General features: G+C 39.6%; 1 protein-coding gene and 1 non-coding gene across 7 annotated transcripts in view; both read right to left on the reverse strand.

The window, feature by feature from the left end:
* Positions 1–21588, reverse strand: part of RBM6 (RNA binding motif protein 6) — an 83472-nt gene that overhangs the window by 13900 nt on the left and 47984 nt on the right. For 4 of the 6 annotated variants that reach the window (XM_061128552.1, XM_061128553.1, XM_061128558.1 and 1 more), the window contains one exon: positions 2858–2932. In XM_061128552.1, coding sequence (XP_060984535.1) covers positions 2858–2932 — 75 coding nt within the window. Of the gene's footprint in view, positions 1–2857; positions 2933–3865; positions 4033–5818; positions 5918–21588 lie in introns of all 6 variants that reach the window. The other 2 variants (XM_061128554.1, XM_061128556.1) reach the window with 2 other exon arrangements.
* Positions 5489–5561, reverse strand: TRNAG-UCC (transfer RNA glycine (anticodon UCC)). The gene has a single exon. It is a non-coding gene; the product is annotated as a tRNA-Gly (tRNA).

Below are 21588 nucleotides of genomic sequence, written 5' to 3' on the forward strand. Positions count from 1 at the left end.
GCAGTCCAAGGGACTCTCAAGAGTCTTCTCTAATACCACTAGTCATTAGGGAACTGCAAATCAGCATCACGATCATGAAGATGAAATACTATTTCACACCCACTCAGTTCAGTTCAGTTCAGTCACTCAGTCGTGTCCGGCTCTTTGCGACCCCGTGAATCGCAGCACGGCAGGCCTCCCTGTCCATCACAAACTCCCAGAGTTTACTCAAACACACGTCCATCGAGTCGGTGATGCCATCCAGCCATCTCATCCTCTGTCGTCCCCTTCTCCTCCTGCCCCCAATCCCTCCCAGCATCAGGGTCTTTTCCAATGAGTCAACTCTTCGCATGAGGTGGTCAAAATACTGGAGTTTCAGCTTCAGCATCAGTCCTTCCAATGAATACTCAGGACTGATCTGCTTTAGGATGGACTGGTTGGATCTCCTTGCAGTCCAAGGGACTCTCAAGAGTCTTCTCCAACACCACAGTTCAAAAGCATCAATTCTTCGGCACTCAGCTTTCTTCACAGTCCAACTCTCACATCCATACATGACCACTGGAAAAACCACAGCCTTGACCAGATGGACTTTTGTTGGCAAAGTAATGTCTCTGCTTTTTAATATGCTATCTAGGTTGGTCATAACTTTCCTTCCAAGGAGTAAGCGTCTTTTAATTTCATGGCTGCAATCACCATCTGCAGTGATTTTGGAGCCCCAAAAAATAAAGTCTGACACTGTTTCCACTGTTTCCCCGTCTATTTCCCATGAAGTGATGGGACCAGATGCCATGATCTTAGTTTTCTGAATGTTGAGCTTTAAGCCAATTTTTTCACTCTCCTCTTTCACTTTCATCAAGAGGCTTTTTAGTTCCTCTTCGCTTTCTGCCATAAGGGTGGTGTCATCTGCATATCTGAGATTACTGATATTTCTCCCGGCAATCTTGATTCCAGCTTGTGCTTCCTCCAGCCCAGCGTTTCTCATGATGTACTCTGCATATAAGTTAAATAAGCAGGGTGACAATATACAGCCTTGACGTACTCCTTTTCCTATTTGGAACCAGTCTGCTGTTCCATGTCCAGTTCTAACTGTTACTTCCTGACCTGCATATAGGTTTCTCAAGAGGCAGGTCAGATGGTCTGGTATGCCCATCTCTTTCATAATTTTCCACAGTTTATTGTGATCCACACAGTCAAAGGCTTTGGCATAGTCAATAAAGCAGAAATATACGTTTTTCTGGAACTCTCTTGCTTTTTCAATGATCCAGCGAATGTTGGCAATCTGATCTCTGGTTCCTCTGCCTTTTCTAAAACCAGCTTGAACATCTGGAAGTTCACAGTTCACATATTGCTGAAGCCTGGCTTGGAGAATTGGTGGTTGTTAATAGTTTGATGGCTACTACCAAAAAAAAAAAAGGTGGGGGGGAGGGTGTTGGGGGGCAAGAAAATAACAAATGTTGGCAAGGATGTGGAAAAACTGGAACCCTTAAGACACTGTTGATGGGAATGTAAACTGTGCAGCTGCTTTCTGTGGAAAAGAGTTTAGTAGCTCCTCAAAGAGTTAAAACATGAAAGTACTATATGACCCAACAATTCTACTCTTGGGCATAAACCCAAAAGAAGTGAAAACAGGTTTTCAAACAAAAACTTGTACCTGAATATTCATGGTATTCTTATTGTCAATAGCCAAGAAATGGAAAAATGCAAATGTCCATTGCCTGATGAATAAACAAAATGTGGCATATCCATTTATTATTCAGCCATAAAAATAAATGAAATACTGATACACATTACAATATAGATGAACCCTGAAAACAATGTAAGTGAAAGAAGGCAGACAAAAGGTGAAATAATACATGGTTCTACTTACGTGAAATGTTCAAAATAGGCACATTCACAGAGATACAAACAGAACAGTGATTTCCAGAAATTGAATGAAAGGGGAATGGGGAATGACTGTTTAAAAGATACGGGGTTTCCTTCAGGGTGAAGAAAAAGTTCTAGAAATTAGTGTTGGTGATTGCACTTCACTGTGAAAGTACTGAAGGCTACTGAATTACATGCTTTAAAGTGGTTAAAACAGCAAACTTTAATGTTATATTTAGTTCATCACCATTTAAAAAATAATTAAATATCTTTCTAAATTGACAGCTTATGGTGTATATCCATGAACTATGAATGCTTCGGTTAATGACAACTATATCTATTCAAGTTGTATTTCAAACTGTCAAGCTAAAGCCAATAATTTTATCAAGTTCTACAATACTTTTAGTGAATCTTGGTTCAGAGACTTTACAGACTTTTCAAACTTACTTTTGAAACTAAATAGTGTGATGAAAAATGATAAAATGTATGTTCATACTCATTTGCAGTCAAACTGGACATCTAAAAAGAGTATAGTCTAAAATCTTTAAATATACCATTCAAGAAGAATATGAAGTTAAACAGAGGACAAATACTACGTTACCTGAAGTTCTATATCCTTGGAAACCCCCTGAATATCTGAAAAAAATGTATACCTCTCATAGATCCAGCCTCTGTATATAGATTTTTTGAAATATTAATAAATCCTCTTTAACTACTCTCAGGAAAGGTAACTGGGGGTAGGCTTTAAATCAAGGGACTGTCTTTCTTTCAATTCAAAATCAACAAAAACATGGCATATGTCCCTGGGAAAAGGTCTCCATCTACAGGTCTTGAATCCTCTATGGCCACAGGCAGTGGGATGACCTTGCCCTGACCTCCAGTTCATTTGAAGTGAACCAAGAAAGAAGAACTTTGCCCTTGGCAATGTATAATACACCACGCAGCATTTCAGGAAACGTGGAGGAACTGTGACACTGGATCCTTACTTCTAAAGAGAGGAATTCTGGACACTCACCCATTTGCAGTACCAAAAGTCCAGGCTTGGTACATACTCGAGCGTGACCTCTTTGTCATGGATCATTAGAGTTCCCTGTGAAGACAAAGACAGAGCCATCAACATTAACCCTTGGAGAAATGAAGAGACAGGAAGGCACAGAGAGCCTTTCCAGTCCCTCAAGCTGAAACATTTTACGAAGAGTGAGCTTATTATTCATGGACAAAAGTAAATGGCTGTTAAAAGCCACAGTCTTAGGGCAGTGTCTGCTGGCAGAGCAAGCTTAAGCTTAGGGAAAGGGAGTGGGAAAAGGCGAGATCGGTCTTCGGCCTTGGCTCCGGTGGGTTGGGGGCGCTGTCTTTGGGCAGGTTAGGCCCGGTCTATTCCTCCAGGTCATATAATCCCAGCAAGTCCCCCACCTGGCTATGCCTTCTCAGCACAGAGGCACAGGAGCCCTCATAATTTCCTTCTTTGCCATGGCTAGCTCAAATCCCTGTGGTAAGGTAGTAAGGGTTCTTCACTTTGGTGCCTGAAAACTTTTCTTTTTTTTGTAATACTGCTGCGTGGCAAAAGCACCAAAATAAAGAGGTACAACACTGAAGACAGGAAGGAAAGAGGACTGTGAAAGCTTCACAGCAGGTCACATCCTTAGAGCAGGAAACTGAGTGGCTGGTGGTGGTGGTGGTGGTGGCGGTGGCGGTGGCGGCGGCGGCGGCAGCGTCACTGCGGCTTGGACCCTTCGGAGTGAGCTGGCCGTGAGAAGTGAGGAGCAACCGCTGGCAAGTGAGCACTTTGGGAAAGTCTGGCACAGGAACAGGTGGGGAAAAGGGGTTCAACAAGCCTGCAGTTACAGAGCTCCTTTGCCTCTGCATTTTGGACAAGACATGAATTCTTTCACACCAAGACGAATGAAATAAATTTTGCTTAATAATAAACACTAGACAGCTGATAGGTGTTAGAGCAGAGGGAAAAAAAAAAATCTCTGCCTAATGACAAGGGACCCTCACCCACACTTGCAAGTGAACTAACCGAGGATGCGACTCTGGAACTAGCCCCTGCGCTGTGTTCATTCTCCGCCCTCTAGGGTCCTCTGTGTCTCCTCAGACAGGGCTCTGAGTTATACAAGGCATTTCTTTGCAATTGGACCTCAGTTTCTTGCTTGAATCCATACATCTGTCAAATAATGCTTTACCTCTCTGCTTTTCACACCAAAAGAGTCAAGAGAAATACACAGAATAAAATTATTGTCTTGTCAAAACAAAAAAAACCCAAAACAAAACAAAAAACAAACCTGCCCACCTACCTAGGTCTTAGAATCTGGTCTCTGAGAAACTGTTTCATGGTTTGCTCTCAAGACCAAAGGATGATGATAACAAAAATTTGCTAACCAACTTGAAGTGCTTACAAAGAGCCAAAGATTAAGTGTGTTGTTATATTCTTTAACCTCTAAATGATCCCATGATCATTCTCTCCACTTCACAGATGAGGAAACATGCTCAGAGAGGCAAGGTTACCTAGCTCATCAAAGGCAGTCAGATTAACTTCTAGGGCTGTAGATAAGTGGCTACAGGCTGCACTTGGCAACTCCTGCTCACTCTGAGGGTTAGGTAAGCTGCCCTATCTAGGAGGAGCCAATCTAGGAAAGAGAGACAGCTGTGCAGACAGGGAGGGTCAGGGGATTATCACTCTGCCAAGCCCTATCATATGGGAGGTTGGTCAAGATGGTATCCTTCCATTCAGAGGCAGTATGTCATTTAAGCCATTTAAGAGTATGGACTCTTGGTCAAGTTCCCTAAATTTGTATCCTGCCTCCACTCCATGACCTTCAGCAAAGGTCCTTAACTTCTCTGAGCTTCAGTTTCCTCTATTTGTAAAGTAGGAATAACAGTATGTATACTTTATAAGGTGGTTATGAAGATGAATTAATTCATGTCAAGTGCTTAGCATGGGATATAGTTAGGCTTAATAAGTGTATTTCTCACTTGTTTGTCAGGGGTTAATATTTCACACCCCATTTCAATCTATTGAAAGACTAAGCTTTCATAAGGGCAGGGTCACTGCCTATCAGAACCTATATTTTTATGACAGCCTTTAGTGTTAGTTTTCAATTGCTGGACCATATCTGATCAACCAGGCTAAATCTTGCTGGTCTTTTGTTATCAGTAGTCAGCCCACTACTTAGTACAGAAAAGGAACTTAATAAGCATTTATGGAATGAAAAAAAAGATTTGAATGCATCCAACTATGCCTGGAAGACCGGAGTGCTCAGCACACAGTAGCTCTGGAGGAAGGTTCTGCTGTCATAGGCACATCTACACACCCGTCCATAAAACATGTGGGATGCTATTTGAACAGTGAACGTGCCAGCAGAACAAGGCACTACTGTCCATGCAGTCAGTTGCAAACTCTGATTTCACCACTTGGAGGCATCAGTAGATTCAGGAATTCCTAAGGCAAGGAGCATATTCTACTTCTCAGATAACAAATACGGATGGATGTTCCAGGAGCCTCTGAGGACTTTCTGTCAAGGGTAGGGAACTCCCCCTGCTAGGAGTACTCATAGGGGATCAATTGGAGATCACCTTCAACTCAAGTTACAAAGGCATAGTATAGTTTTGTTTTGGCTGCACTGCAGAGCTTATAGGATCCTAGTTCCCTGGCCAGGGATTAAACCTGTGCCCACTGCAATGGAAGCACAGAGTTCTAACCACTGGACCACCAGGGAATTCCCCATGCACCATCTCTTGTTTCTCAGGGTCCTCTATCTACAACTAAGATGGCCCTTTCTTTTCCACCTGCATATGGCTAGCTATAAGGCTATCAGACACCACTGCTAAGGAATACAAAATGGTTGTGAAAGCCATCACTGTTGAAAAACAGCCAACTGTTTGAATAAGAATAAACAGACACGGAAAAAACTCGAATGGCTGACTTATGATCTGATTCCCCAGTTGCTATCATACATCAGTGGCTCTGACATACCAAGCACAGGCATGACACATGCTGTACTCCCCCCATGCCTGTCAGGTCTTTTCTTCGGGTTTCATAGAGTCAAGGTCTGCCAGTGTCTCCAGTCAAGATCTGTGGGGAGTTGGGTAGGATGATTTCATCACTGTTTGGTTGTCCACATTTCATTGTCTAATACGTACCATCTTCATTCACACACTAGAAATTTTATTAATCATTTGAATTAGTGGGTTGTTTATTAAGGCCCCTGAAGCAACCCCATGAAGACTGCAAGTCTGATTAACCACATCTGGCTCCTAAAGATGTACCACCATATATTTGAAAGTAAAACCAAAGACATCCACCCCCTTTCTCAGTCGTTAGAGATTAAATTAGATTAAAACCTGCTTGAATCCTCCTACGCCGAAAGCCCTCACTTGACAAAGTCACACAGATGTGTTCCTCAGTATATCTTAATGTGAAGCTCCAAGGACTGAGAGAGAATCAAACTTCTGAACAGCAAACCGAGTCCTTGCTCTCCACCTCAGGGACACTAGAGAGTACCATAATCTGTGCCTGAGGGCTGCTAAATTCAACATTCACATTTCTATTTCCCTTCTCATCTGCTGCTTTTGGAGACTTGATAACTCCATTTTGTGACCTGTGAAAAGAACTTGGGTCAGAGAATTGAGACTCTACCTTAAGTTTTAGCTGGTTTATAACCAAGCCCAAGGATTCTTAAGGTACTAGGAGGTTCAGGAGAAAATGGAAACGAAAGAACATTTCTGGCAGCAGCTCTGTGTCTTTGTTGAAGGTCTCCCACAAGCACAGTCACAGTTCTACTTTGTACTGAGAATACGGCTGCTGTGTGACGTAACAGGTCATCCCCATTGAAGAAGGGAGAGAGACAGGCAGGATCAAAGGCAGGGGGAAAAGTATGTGAGCCTTGTGAATACAACTTACACTGAAAAATCAGCAAGCCCTTTTTGTAAATTTGTGCTTCTTCCAAGTACACGATGGGAGAATCAGGTTACTGGTGGCTGAAAACTCGTACTGTCAGAGATAGTAATCTTTATTCACAAAGCAATTATAGTTTACAAAGGCATTCTTCACGAATGTCATCTTGATTGATCCTTGCAAACAGGGGATATATAAAATCTATTTCCACATGGGAAAGTATGACTGAGATACAGAGCATCCTGTTCAGGGTTATAGAGCTAGTTAGCAATATACATGGGACCAAACAGCAGGTTTTCTCTTCATCTTGCTTTTCTTTGTTTTTAAACTTCCAGAGTGTCAGCTAATTCTTAACACTTGCCACACCACCGAGATGGCTTCTGATGAAAAAGTGCATAAGCTAGCGTCTAAAGAAATTCACAGGCAATGGCACCATAGGAATTTTTAGAGAAACTGTCACAAAGATCCTGCTAGTGTTGCCGGTCCTCCAAACTGGCCTGCTCAAGGTATTCTTAATGTGCTTAAAGCACCTACGATTACTTTAGGCTCTGTGTCTAAGACAAAGATAGCTGCTAACTGGTACACTACAAGGAATTTCAATGACAACAATCAAATGGACCTGCAGAAAGAATAAATCAGAAGGAACAAAATAACAGGCTTAATTAACACAGATGTACAGTCGTCTCTTGATAACCATCGGAGACCGGTTCTGGGACCCCATGGATACCACAATCCAAGGATGCTGCAGTCTGGCACAAATGGTGTAGTAGAGCTGGCCCTCTGTGTCTACGGATGCAGACCTGTGCATGTGGAGGGCTGATCATATGTCATTCACCTCAGTATAAAAGGGAAGCTTTTTGCAGAAATCTTTTGCAAAGCAGTTAGACTCATTCTTTCTGGTACAAAGATATGTAACAGCTCAAATATCTCGTAAAACTAAGTATTCTCAAAGGCCAAAACCAAAACGAGACAGAAAGAGGAAAGGACAGGAAGGAAGGAGAGGCCAAGAATCCTGATGAAACTACACAGAATGCTTTGTGACAACCTTAGCTTGGTCTACTGACTCCCAGGTACCCTCTGCTTAGAATGGCCTTCCACCTGACAGGAGCCGACTTGCCCCCTGAGCAAGCACGAGGTGAGGTTCTGAAGGGAACTCCACTACAAACAGAATCAAACTTGAGGGTCCAAATAAGACTGAGGAACAAGGAGACAATGCCCTCTGGGCAGCAACTTATCTTGATATCCTTTCTTGTCCAGATGAAAGCACAACAAACATGTTTTCTAAAATGTTCCTTAATAACACTATTTTACTACCTGACCAATTTACCTGTCATTTCCTAAAAGGAAACAATTTGTATCATGCTAAAACTAAAACCTTATTTGTTTCTAGCCAACAGAATCCAACAACATATTAAAAAGATCATATATCATGACCAAGTGGGCTTCATCCCAGGATTCTTTAATATCCGCAAATCAATGTAATACACCACATTAACAAATTGAAAGATAAAAACCATATGATTATCTCAATAGATGCAGAAAAAGCCTTTGACAAAATTCAACATCCATTTATGATAAAAAACTTTCCAGAAAAGCAGGAATAGAAGGAACATACCTCAACATAATAAAAGCTATATATGACAAACCCACAGCAAACATTATCTTCAATGGTGAAAAATTGAAAGCATTTCCCTTAAAGTCAGGAACAAGACAAGGGTGCCCACTCTCACCACTACTATTCAACATAGTTTTGGAACTTTTGGCCACAGCAATCAGAGCAGAAAAAGAAATAAAAGGAATCCAGATAGGAAAAGAAGAAGTAAAACTCTCACTGTTTGCAGATGACATGATCCTCTACATAGAAAACCCTGAAGACTCTACCAGAAAATTACTAGAGCTAATCAATGAATACAGTAAAGTTGCAGGATATAAAATTAACACACAGAAATCCCTTGCATTCCTATACACTAACAATGAGAAAACAGAAAGAGAAATTAAGGAAACAATACCATTCACCATTGCAACAAAAACAATAAAATACTTAGGAGTATATCTACCTAAAGAAACAAAAGACATATATATATAGAAAACTATAAAACACTGATGAAAGAAATCAAAGAGGACACAAATAGATGGAGAAACATATCATGTTCATGGATTGGAAGAATCAATATTGTGAAAATGAGTATACTACCCAAAGCAATCTATAGATTCAATGCAATCCCTATCAAGCTACCAACGGTATTCTTCACAGAACTACAACAAATAATTTCACAATCTGTATGGAAATACAAAAAACCTCGAATAGCCAAAGCAATCTTGAGAAAGAAGAATGGGACTGGAGGAATCAACCTGTCTGACCTCAGGCTCTACTACAAAGCCACAGTCATCAAGACAGTATGGTACTGGCACAAAGACAGAAATATAGATCAATGGAACAAAATAGAAAGCCCAGAGATAAACCCACATACCTATGGACACCTTATCTTCAACAAAGGAGGCAAGAATATACAATGGAAAAAAGACAACCTCTTTAACAAGTGGTGCTGGGAAAACTGGTCAACCACTTGTAAAAGAATGAAACTAGAACACTTTCTAACACCATACACAAAAATAAACTCAAAATGGATTAAAGATCTAAATGTAAGACTAGAAACTATAAAACTCCTAGAGGAGAACATAGGCAAAACACTCTCCGACATAAATCACAGCAAGATCCTCTATGACCCACCTCCCAGAATATTGGAAATAAAAGCAAAAATAAACAAATGGAACCTAATTAAACTTAAAAGCTTTTGCACTACAAAGGAAACTATAAGTAAGGTGAAAAGACAGCCCTCAGACTGGGAGAAAATAATAGCAAACAAAGCAACAGACAAAGGATTAATCTAAAAAATATACAAGCAACTCCTGAAGCTCAATTCCAGAAAAATAAATGACCCAATCAAACAATGGGCCAAAGAATTAAACAGACATTTCTCCAAAGAAGACACACAGATGGCTAACAAACACATGAAAAGATGCTCAACATCACTCATTATCAGAGAAATGCAAATCAAAACCACAATGAGGTACCATTACACACCAGTCAGGATGGCTGCTATCCAAAAGTGTGCAAGCAATAGATGCTGGAGAGGGTGTGGAGAAAAGGGAACCCTCTTACACTGTTGGTGGGAATGCAAACTAGTACAGCCGCTATGGAGGACAGTGTGGAGATTCCTTAAAAAAACTGGAAATAGAACTGCCATATGACCCAGCAATCCCACTGCTGGGCATACACACCGAGGAAACCAGAACTGAAAGAGACACGTGTACCCCAATGTTCATCACAGCACTGTTTACAATAGCCAGGACATGGAAGCAACCTAGATGCCCATCAGCAGATGAACAGACAAAAAAGCTATGGTACATATACACAACGGAATATTACTCAGCCATTAAAAAGAACACATTTGAATCAGTTCTAATGAGATGGATGAGACTGCAGCCCATTATACAGAGTGAAATAAGCCAGAAAGATAAACACCAATACAGTATACTAACACATATATATGGAATTTAGAAAGATGGTAATGATAACCCTATATGCAAGACAGAAAAAGAGGAACAGATGTACAGAACAGACTTTTGGACTCTATGGGAGAAGGCGAGGGTGGGATGATCTGAGAGAATAGCATTGAAACATGTATATTATCAAGTGTGAAACAGATCGCCAGTCCAGGATGGATGCATGAGATAAGTGCTCAGGGCTGGTGCACTGGGATGACCCAGAAGGATGGGATGGGGAGGGAGGTGGGAGGGGGGTTCAGGATGGGGAACACATGTAAATCCATGGCTGATTCATGTCAATGTATGGCAAAAACCACTACAATACTGTAAAGTAGTTAGCCTCCAACTAATAAAAATAAATGAAAAAAAAAATTAAAAAAAAAAAAAAAAAAAACCACCTTATTTGTGTTCTCTTAAGCCATATAGCTAGACTGTGTTTCACTGAGCCCCTCGACCAGGCTCAGCCTCAGTGGAAGTAAAGTCTCAATACAAACTCTGCTCCAGGAACACAACACAGGCCCCAACACAGGCATCTGGTGCTGTGAATACAAACCGCCCACTCCGCCACCACTCCCTGCCATTCTTCTGTGGATTTTAAAGTGAGACCTCAGTCCCTCCAGAGAATGCCTCTGTCATTGTCAAAGAAAATCAGTGATCTGCAGTTTTGGAGATGATGTCATAAATTTAGCTCCAGGAAGACTTAGGAAGAAATCAACTTGTCTACCAGGGAATATATGAGACTCTCCCATTCTGAGTCATCTGAGGCAAAAACAAAGAGGCAAAGTATAAACAAACAAATAAATGAAAAAATCAAATAAATTAAATGATCAAAACAGCCAAAAGTCTTTTCTTTCCTTGTTAGAAGATGAGGCTTATTACTGCCAGGCAGATGCGGCACTCAGCAAATTCCTTCACCACAAAGAAACGATTTACAAGCTCCAGCTAAAAGTACTGAGAATAAAAACAACTACGAACCACTAAGATGCAAATCATTTTTGAAACTTTCAGTTTGCTATAATTTTGCATGGTTTAGAACAATGTTTCAGCCAATATTTATAAGGACCTCAGTTAAGATTTCCCTGATTAATCAATTATTAATTTCCAAATAAAGATATGACCTAGATCTTTGTAGAAGAGGATATCAGGTTTGAATATAGCTTACTGATGGCTCAGAATTCCTTTCAGAATTCAGGCTTCCATAACCTCCATTTTATTCTTTCATATTCCGAGATAACTACTGTTCTAGTTTCCCTGGCTCTTTTCTTCTGGGAAAAGTGGACCCTAAATTCAACATACATTCAAGCGTCATTGTCTAGGTCTCTAAACAGAGTCACTGTAGGGGAAGAAAAAGGAAGTTTCTAAAGTCACTGTGGAAAATATAAAGCTTATTTTGTTTTGTTTGCTGAGTAACATTCAAACCACTTCTCTCATTTCTTTTTCTTTCAGAGCTGACAACTGGAGGTAGCAGGAACAGCCAAGAGAGTAGATAAGGCCCACAAGTCCTAGGACACTGCACAGGCCACACAGCTAAGCCCACCACAAAAGCCATACAATGTTCCCCTGGCGTCCCCCAAAGAATCAGCAGCAGCTATTCTTCCGGCCTCACCAATGAAAAGAGATTATTTCTCCTGGCTCTTTATCTCCAACCTCCCACCCAAGAACCTTAGCTCTCTCGAAAGCAGTCTCTATTAGCCTCTCTGGCTTCAACGTCGTGGGCTCAGACATTTCAGAGAACTCAGCTGACATACTTTCTGCAGAAACAGGACCTTGAAAAGATGAATAAAATACAAAGCTGCCAGATTTCTGAACACACACTGTTCAAATGCAAGGAAGCAACCACCCACCATTCTTTATTTCTTAGTCAAAAAGCCACAGACCCAGTGCCATACTGACAGAAGCAACAAGACCAACAATGCAAGCTTCAAGTCAGAGAAGGTTTATTGGGACAAGATCCTTTACTCTTTTAGATCTACTCCTTCTCACATGCAAATAACACGGAATTATCAAACTTCAGCCCCTAATAAAAATAAGGGATGGCTTTCTACATGGAAGACGTGCCCACGTTAAAAGGGTCCATACTGAGGAAGCAACATCTGCTGAGCTGTAATGTCATGGCTGCTACCGCAGCAGATATGTCTAGAGGATAAAGGAATGATCTCTGCACAGGGCAGAAATCCAGGAGCCTGGGAGGAGACAAAGCCGGGAAGTCTCTAACACTATCCCAGCTAGAGGTACTATCAAGTGCTACAAAGGCACAGCCTCCGGCCATCAAGAAACCCTCCTGCTCAAACCTGTATGCGCTAGAACTCTAACACACACTTAACCTTTGGATGCCTTGAAATATTCTCAAGACCTAAGGATACACCATCTAGAATACTAAAAGGTATCCCTTTTATTTGTTTGACGATCACCAGAATAACCAAGATAAGTGATCATATAAATAAAAATTTCTCTTTTTAAGAAAAACTGGGGGAAAAACATATTAAAAAGGGGAGAGGTTTGAGCAGTGTCAGGAAGCATCCTGAAGTTTCCAGCACACAGAATAGCAGGCATGTCTAGATTTTTTAGGATAGTTCCGACTTTGTGTTTTGTCCTGTAAAAAGGCAATGCACACTAGTTTGAAGTTTAGGAAGGTAGTCAACATTACAACACAGCTGGCTCCTTTCTAAAATATTTCAGTTCAGTATACTGAGATTATTTTTTCTTGCAGGAAGACTTTTAGAATTTTACAGATTAAAAATGCCTTTAACCTTTTCCCTACTGCCTCCTCATCCCCCAAAATCTGTAGCCAGAACGGGCTATGTTTTCAGTATTCAAGAGCAGCTATTTCCTCACAGCAGATGAAATATGGGGGGTTTAGTAGTGAACAAAATCTAGCAATGCTCTCATGAAGATTATTTTTTCATGATTATTTTTCAAAGCACGAGAACAACAAACAAGTACCGTTTTAAACAAATAAGGAACAGATATCTTGACCTGAAATTCTTATCAGGAGAAACACACACTGGAAAGTGTTTTTTACTATTGCCAGAAGTGAAGAGAGACAAAGGGAGTGAGAAAGTTTATGCTAAGAGGTCAACTGTGTGACACAGTTCACCGCATATAAATTGCACTGTGAGCAGCACATACAATGGACAAAGCTGGATGTGATCCAGAGAGAAGAAAATGATAAACCACACTTAAGTGAGAAAGCCAGCAATAAGTAAGATCAAGATATATATATATATATATATATATATATATATATATATATATATTTGGATAACATGAGCCTGGCAGAAATGCTAGCGCCTTCAGGGAGGGAGCATTCTATTTCTGCCCTCTATAAAATCGTACAGTTTACAAATAATAAGTCATAGAACAACTCATATAGAAAGGCTATACCCAAAGCTGCCTAGTTACAATATGGTCTTTATCATGCTCTAACTTCTCTAGCTTCTGAATTCAAATATTAGACACTAATATTAGACAATCTGGATAGGCCTATATCTATTAAAGAAATTATAATCTTTAATAATCTCCCAAACTGAATGCAGCAGGCCCTGATGAGTTCACTAATGAAGCCTACCAAACATTTAAGGTGACCACACTACTTTTCTCCAGTCTCCTCCAGAACACAGAAGCAGAGCGAGCACTTGCTAATCCATTCTACGCAGCAGCGTGCTGTGCTAAGTCCCTTCGGTCATGTCCAGCTCTTTGCGACCCTATGCCACAGTGTCTATTTAGCTACTATTTAGTGTCTATTTAGCTACAATTTAGACACTAATACCAACACTGTCTATACCACAGTGTCTATTTAGCTACTAGCCCTCAGTCTATGTGACATTTTAAAAAATACAAAAACAGAAGTGTACATTTTAATATTTATTCATATATTTTATTATTGTTTAGTATTTTTATTATTAGGATAATTATTTTATTATTAGCATTTTATTATTCATAATTTTTAAATTATTAGGATAAAGTCTGAAAAAATAGGTTTCATACATGACCTAAAAGAATTTGGAATCTGGTTCTTAGCCTGGAAAATTACGAGACTCGGAGTAGTCTCCCAATGACTATTTGCTTCCTTTTTCTTGGAAGCAAATCCTTGATTTTTAACTGGGTACATGGCTGCCCGGAATAAGAATTTTCCCAACGCCCCTGTAGTTAAGTGAAGCTGTAACTAAATTTGAATAAATTGGACATAAGCAGAAATAGTACTTGCAGAGTTCAGGAAGCATTCATTCTTAAAGGAGGAACCATGTCCATTTTCATCCTTTCGTCTTTACCACTGGTCGGCAAGTCAAAGTGATGGCCAACACCCAAGGCGCCACCTTGCACAATCAGGTCGCAGCCACACGTTGAGGATGATAGGGTTACACAACGAAAAGATCCTGAGTCCCTGACAATCATACCACCCTAAGAACACCTGGATGGCTCAGACTTCCTTATATTAAAGAGAAATAAATCATCTCAATTTAAGCCATGGTTAATTCTAGTTTTGTGAGTGAGTTTTTTGGTGAGTTTTGTCACTCACCAAATCTAATCCTAACTGATGTAGATGCTTTTGGAGATTATTGGTGATAGGCAGAGGGAGGTAGACTAAGACTTAAAAAAAAAAAAAAAGGTGAAAACTAGTTAAATAGTGGAACAAAAGATACAAAAAGTAACAATGAAAAAAACCACGTTTATATTCTGCCAGGTACCAGTACTGAATCTCTATCAGTAACCTAAAGATCCTTCTGTCAACTTCACACTCAACAAGAATCTTCACCTCTCCCTTCCCAATGCCTTCCTTTTCCAGATGTTTACTTTCTGTTCAAGGTACTACCGTTCTTCTAATCTCTGAGTGGCCTGTAAGTCTGCTCTCTCGTCCCTCTGTCCAATATCCAGTGTTACCAAACCTTAGAGAGTCTTCTTTCAAGTCTAACTTTTTCATTACATACTTGCTCCCAGCCCCTAGTGGAGGCCATCATCTCCTCACATCTCAATTTTTGCTCCAGATTCTAACAAACTTTTTACTCTGCAGTTTCTCCCCTCTAGTCAAGTCTATATTTTATTATAAGAAGAGTTTCCCTATAGTGTCATTCCTGTGGTTCCCTCGTGTTTTTAAAGACTAAATGTAAGGCCCTTGACAACCTACTTTGCACTTTCCAAGCTCTTCCTTTCACTACTTCTTGGAGTACGACAAACAAGATGTGGTGATCTCTGTTAGAACACCAATACTATATTACTATCTGCTACCAAACATAGTAGGGTAGAAACCTAACACAAGTACCAGAATCTGGCAGGTCAAGAGGTGACTCAAGTTGGGAGGATAAGGGCCCTCTAACTGTGCAGAAACTAAAAAGATCACTAAAGGCTTATGAAGAAGGAATAGTCAGAAACCCCACTTTCAGTGTGCATTACCATACAGAAACAAATATTTAGCACATTATGTGCTGCCAGTTCAGTTCAGTCACTAAGTTGTGTCCAACTGCAACCCCATGGACTGCAGCACGCCAGGCTTCCCTGCCCATCACCAACTTCCAGAGCCTGCTCAAATTCATGTCCATCAGGTCGGTGACGTCATCCAATCATCTTATCCTCTGTCATCCCCTTCTCCTCCTGCCTTCAATCTTTCCCAGCATCAGGGTCTTTTCCAATGAGTCAGTTCTTTGCATCAGGTGGCCAAAGTACTGGAGCTTCAGCTTCAGCATCAGTCCTTCCAATGAACATTCAGGACTGATTTCCTTTAGTTTTGACTGGTGTGATCTCCTTGCAGTCCAAAGGACTCTCAAGAATCTTCTCCAACACAGTTCAAAAGCATCAATTTTTCAGTGCTCAGCCTTCTTTATGGTCCAACTCTCATATCCATATACTGGAAAAACCAAAGCTTTGACTAGACGGCCCTTTGTCAGCAAAGTCATGTCTCTGCTTTCTAATATGCTGTCTAGGTTAGTCATGGCTTTTCTTCCAAGGAGCAAGCGTCTTTTAATTTCATGGCTGCAGTCACCCTCTGTAGTGATTCTGGAGCCCAAGAAAATAAAGTCTGTCACTGTTTCCATTGTTTCCCCATCTATTTGCCACGAAGTGATGGGACCGGATGCCACAATCTTAGTTTTTTGAATGCTGAGTTTTAAGCAAGCTTTTTCACTCTCCTCTTTCACCTTCATCAAGAGGCTCTTTAGTTCCTCTTTGTTTTCTGCCGTAAGCATGGTGTCATCTGCAAATCTGAGGTTACTGATATTTCTCCTAACAATCATGATTCCGAGCTCAGTACTATCTTAAAATTACCTAAGCACATGCCTGACAACACAGAGTCCCATTCATCCCAAGTACTCAAGAGAAACAAGAGGCACTTTCCTAGGCAAGGCACCCAAACTCATGTTCTCTGACCTGAAAGAGGTCCAGTTAAGTTGAGAAATATGATAGGAATAAATTCAAATGTTTCTATGAGCTGTCTTTCTTCCAGTTCATAGTGAATTCATGCATTGCTCTGGATTCACAGTGCACAAGAATCAAATTAAAGAAGAAGAAAGAAAAACACCTTTACTCTATACCTTTAAACTAAGATACCTCAGTAATTATTAAAGAAAAAAAAGTTGACTCTGAGCAGGAGAACCTGTAAGGAATGAAAAGAAGAAAACTGACTGTTCAACTGAAATTTCTGGATATGCTCAAAACCAACTAACAAAGGCTGATCCATGTCCAGGGCAGCAAGTGCTTAAAAAACAAAAACAAATTTGGGAAAATCCAAAATGGCAGTGTGAATGCCCAAGGCATCTAAGACAGAACTGAAACTCGGTTGTGGGAACTGTGAGTACTCCATGTTTTCAATACCACACCACTCCAATATGGAGCCTAATCCATTAGGAGAAAGCTCTTGGAAAAACAACAGCAACAACAAAAAGCTCTAGCATTTCCACTCATAGACATATACACAAGAGAACTGAAATTTGTTTATATAAAAACCTGTACACAAATGTTCATTTATGACACAAATGAACTTATCTACGAAACAAAAACAGACTCACACACATAGAGAACAGACTTATGGTTGCAGGAGTAGGGGGAGGATGGATTGAGTGTATGAGATTAGCAGATGCAAATTATTATATATAGAACAGATAAACAACAAGGTCCTACTGTGCAGCACAGAGAACTCTATTCAACACACCATACTGGCAAATGGTATGAAAAACTGTATGTATAACAGAATCACTCTGCTGCACAGTAGAACTGAAAAAGCACTGCAAATCAACTGTCTGTCAATTAACAAACTTCAAGGAGATACACCACATTCTGAATCTGTGAGTAATGCTACTGTGGGGAAGTCTATCCTAAGCCAGGAGTACTTTCTGTCATGAAACCACAATAATCAATCATAATCAATTGGTCCTGTACGTGAATCTGAATACCTGTTTTAATAAAAATGCCATCTAATATTTTATTTTTGAGATTATAACCCTGGAATAATCACTGAAACTGTGTTAAATTTCTTTGCTTTCTTTAAAAAAAAAGGGGGGGGGGGCGGGGATTTTCTTTTCTGAGAGATAATTCTTGGGAAACACCAGGTCATATTCAGGTAGTATACTTGTTTTCAGCATTTCAAAAATTCTAATAAATATCCCATATATATCTACCTTAAGACTAGACAGGGTGAATAAGGTGTCCTGTTGCTTTTCCACTTCTAGCTGAGTATGTACGTATCAGGAACCAACAATTTACAAAAGAAAAAACTAGTAATCAAATATAAAAACATTCTATTTCACTAATAACCTAAGACAAAATTAAATCATTCCCTTCTTTGCTACACTGGTAACATATTTAAAAAATTATGAAATATTCCAAACACATAGAAAAGTAGATAATACAATAACAAATACTCATGCACCACTACTCAATACAAATATTTTGTTATTAACACTTTGCACCCATTGGGACACAGGAAAGACAGGTACTCTCAAATACTGTTGGTAAAAAAATAAATAAATTGGGAAATTTCTGGGTGGCAATTTGACTACATTTATTAAGTCATAAAATATGCTTACCTCTTAATCTGGCCAGTCTACTTGGGGGAATTAACTTAAAGAAGTAATTAAGGATGTGTGACTATTTAGCCACAAGAACATTCATCATAGCATTCCTTAATAAAATAAAGAAGCAATCTCAAAATATCAAATGAAGCACTAGTTAAATCATGGTAACCTATACTATGGAGCATTATAATGTCATTAAAAGTGATGTGAGAAAAATGTATTTAATGACAAGGAAGTGGGTCCACAATACTTGAAGTGAAAATGTTATAAAATCAAGTGCTCAAGATTATCCTACAGAAGGAATGGCAACCCACTCCAGTATTCTTGCCTGGGAAGTCCCATGGACAAAGGAGCTTGGAGGGTTACAGTCTATGGGGTCACAACTGAGCAACTAAACAACAAGATAATCCTACTTTGTAAATACAAAGGTTATAGATGACATGTGCACAGGAAAATCTGGAAGGGCACACATCAAAATAACAGTAATAATCTATTCAATGATCACAGACTATTTTATCCAAAAACAGAAAAATAACACATTCTTCTGAAGCTCAGATGGATCAGATGGAACATTCACTAATATAGACAGCATTCTGAGCAAAAAAAAACAAAAAACACCTTAACACTTTTAAAACAGAAATCATACAATGTATGTTCTAAGATCACAACAGAATAAAACTAGAAATCAATAACCTAAAGACAGCTGTAAAATCTCCAAACATTTGGAGATTAATTAACACATTTCTAAATAACAAATGGGTCAAAGAAGAAAAACCTCTCAAGAGAACTTTTTTAAATTTGAAACTAAATGAAGCTGAAAACACAACTTTTTGAAATTTGTGGGATGCAGAGAAAAGCAAGCAGTGCTCAAAAGGAAACTTACAGCACGGAACGCACAGGACAGGAAAAAATGAAGATCTAAAACTTAATAATCTCAACTTCCACCTTCGAAAACTACCAAAAGAACAAGTTAAATCCAAAGGAAGCAAAGGAAATAAAAATCAGCGCAGAAATCAACAATTCTGAAAACAGAAAGTTCATAGAGAAATATCAATGAAACCAACAGCTGGGATTTTTAAAATATCACTAAAACAGAAAAATACCTAACCAGACTAAAAAAAGAGAAACCTGTATTAGGGTGATGGTGGCCTCATAGAATGAGTTTGGAAATTTGCCTTCTTCTGCAATTTTCTGGAAGAGTTTGAGTAAGATAGGTGTTAGCTCTTCTCTAAATTTTTGGAAGAATTCAGCTGTGAAGCCATCTGGTCCTGGGCTTTTGTTTGCTGGAAGATTTCTGATTACAGTTTTGATTTCCGTGCTTGTAATGGGTCTGTTAAGATCTTCTATTTCTTCCTGGTTCAGTTTTGGAAAGTTATACTTTTCTAAGAATTTGTCCATTTCTTCCAAGTTGTCCATTTTATTGGCATATAGCTGCTGGTAGTAGTCTCTTATGATCCTTTGTATTTCAGAGTTGTCTGTTGTGATCTCTCCATTTTCATTTCTAATTTTGTTGATTTGGTTCTTCTCCCTTTGTTTCTTGATGAGTTTGGCTAATCGTTTGTCAATTTTATTTATCTTTAGCTTTGTTGATTTTTGCTATGATCTCTTTTGTTTCTTTCGCATTTATTTCTGCCCTAATTTTTGAGATTTCTTTCTTTCTACTAACCCTGGGGTTCTTCATTTCTTCCTTCTCTAGTTGCTTTAGGTGTAGAGTTAGGTTATTTATTTGACTTTTTTCTTGTTTCTTGAGGTAAGCTATGGGAGAAGGTGAGGGTGGGATGTTCTGAGAGAATAGCATTGAAACAAGTATACTATCGAGGGTGAAACAGATCACCAGCCCAGGTTGAATGCATGAGACACGTGCTCAGGAATGGTGCACTGGGAAGACCCAGAGGGACGGGATGGGGAGCGAGGTGGGAGGGGGGATCGGATTGGGGAACACATGTAAATCCATGGCTGATTCATGTCAATGTATGGCAAAAACCACTACAATACTGTAAAGTAATTAGCCTCCAACTAATAAAAATAAATGAAAAAAAAAAAGCAAAAAACAAACAAACAAACAAAAGTTGTTAAAAACTGAAAAAAAAGAGAGAAACATAAACTATTAACATCAAAAATGAAATAGAGGCCATCAGTATTGATTTCATGGACACTAAAAGGATAACAAAGAAATATTATGAACAATTCCATGACCACAATTTGATAACCTTGATGAAAAAGGACCAATTCTAGAAAAACACAATTTGCCAAAACTCACACAAGGTGAAAAAGACAATCTGGATAGGCCTATATCTACTAAAGAAATTATAATCTTTAATAATCTCCCAAACTGAATGCAGCAGGCCCTGATGAGTTCACTAATGAAGCCTACCAAACATTTAAGGTGACCACACTACTTTTCTCCAGTCTCCTCCAGAACACAGAAGCAGAGCGAGCACTTGCTAATCCATTCTACGCAGCAGCGTGCTGTGCTAAGTCCCTTCGGTCATGTCCAGCTCTTTGCGACCCTATGGACTGATCCTGCCAAGCTCCTCTGATCATGGGATTCTCCAGGCAAGAATACTGAAGTAGGTTGCCATGCTCTCCTCCAGGGGATTTTCCCAACCCAGGGATTGAACCCGCATCTCCTGCAGCTCCTACACTGCAGGCAGATTCTTAACCGCTGAGCCACCATGGAAGCCCTCCGTGCAGCAGACATCACCCTACTATTAAAACCAGACAAAGATATTACAAGTAAAGAACCAGTATCGCCCATCAATGTAGATGTAAAAACTGTCAACAAAATACAAGCAAATCAAATCCAATAATGTATCAAAAGAATTACATATTGTAACCAACTGGTTACAACAAGTATGCAATGCAAGGTTGGTTCAACTGAAAAATCAATTAATATACTCCATCCTAACAGGCTTAAAAAAAAAATACAGTCATATCAACAGATGCAGAAAAAGCATTTACAAAATTTAACAGTCATTCATGATAAAAACTCTCAGCAGAATTAGATGGGAACCTTCTCTTCTTGCAAAAGAACAACAGGGGTGGAGTGAGGGTGGGGAAGAACCTTAGAGCTGGGAAATAAACTTATGAAAAGATGTTCACATCCTATGTCATCAGAGAAATACAAATTAAAATGAGTTACCACTACACAGGGCTTTCCAGATGGCTTAGTGGTAAAGAAGCCGCCTGCCAATGCAGGAGATGCCAGAGATGCAGGTTTGATCCCCTGGAAGAGGAAATGGCAACCCATTCCAGTATTCTTTCCTGGAAAATCCCATAGACAGAGGAGCCTGGCAG

This window comes from Dama dama, chromosome 24 (assembly GCF_033118175.1).
Source record: "Dama dama isolate Ldn47 chromosome 24, ASM3311817v1, whole genome shotgun sequence".
Classification (NCBI taxonomy): Eukaryota; Metazoa; Chordata; class Mammalia; order Artiodactyla; family Cervidae; genus Dama; species Dama dama.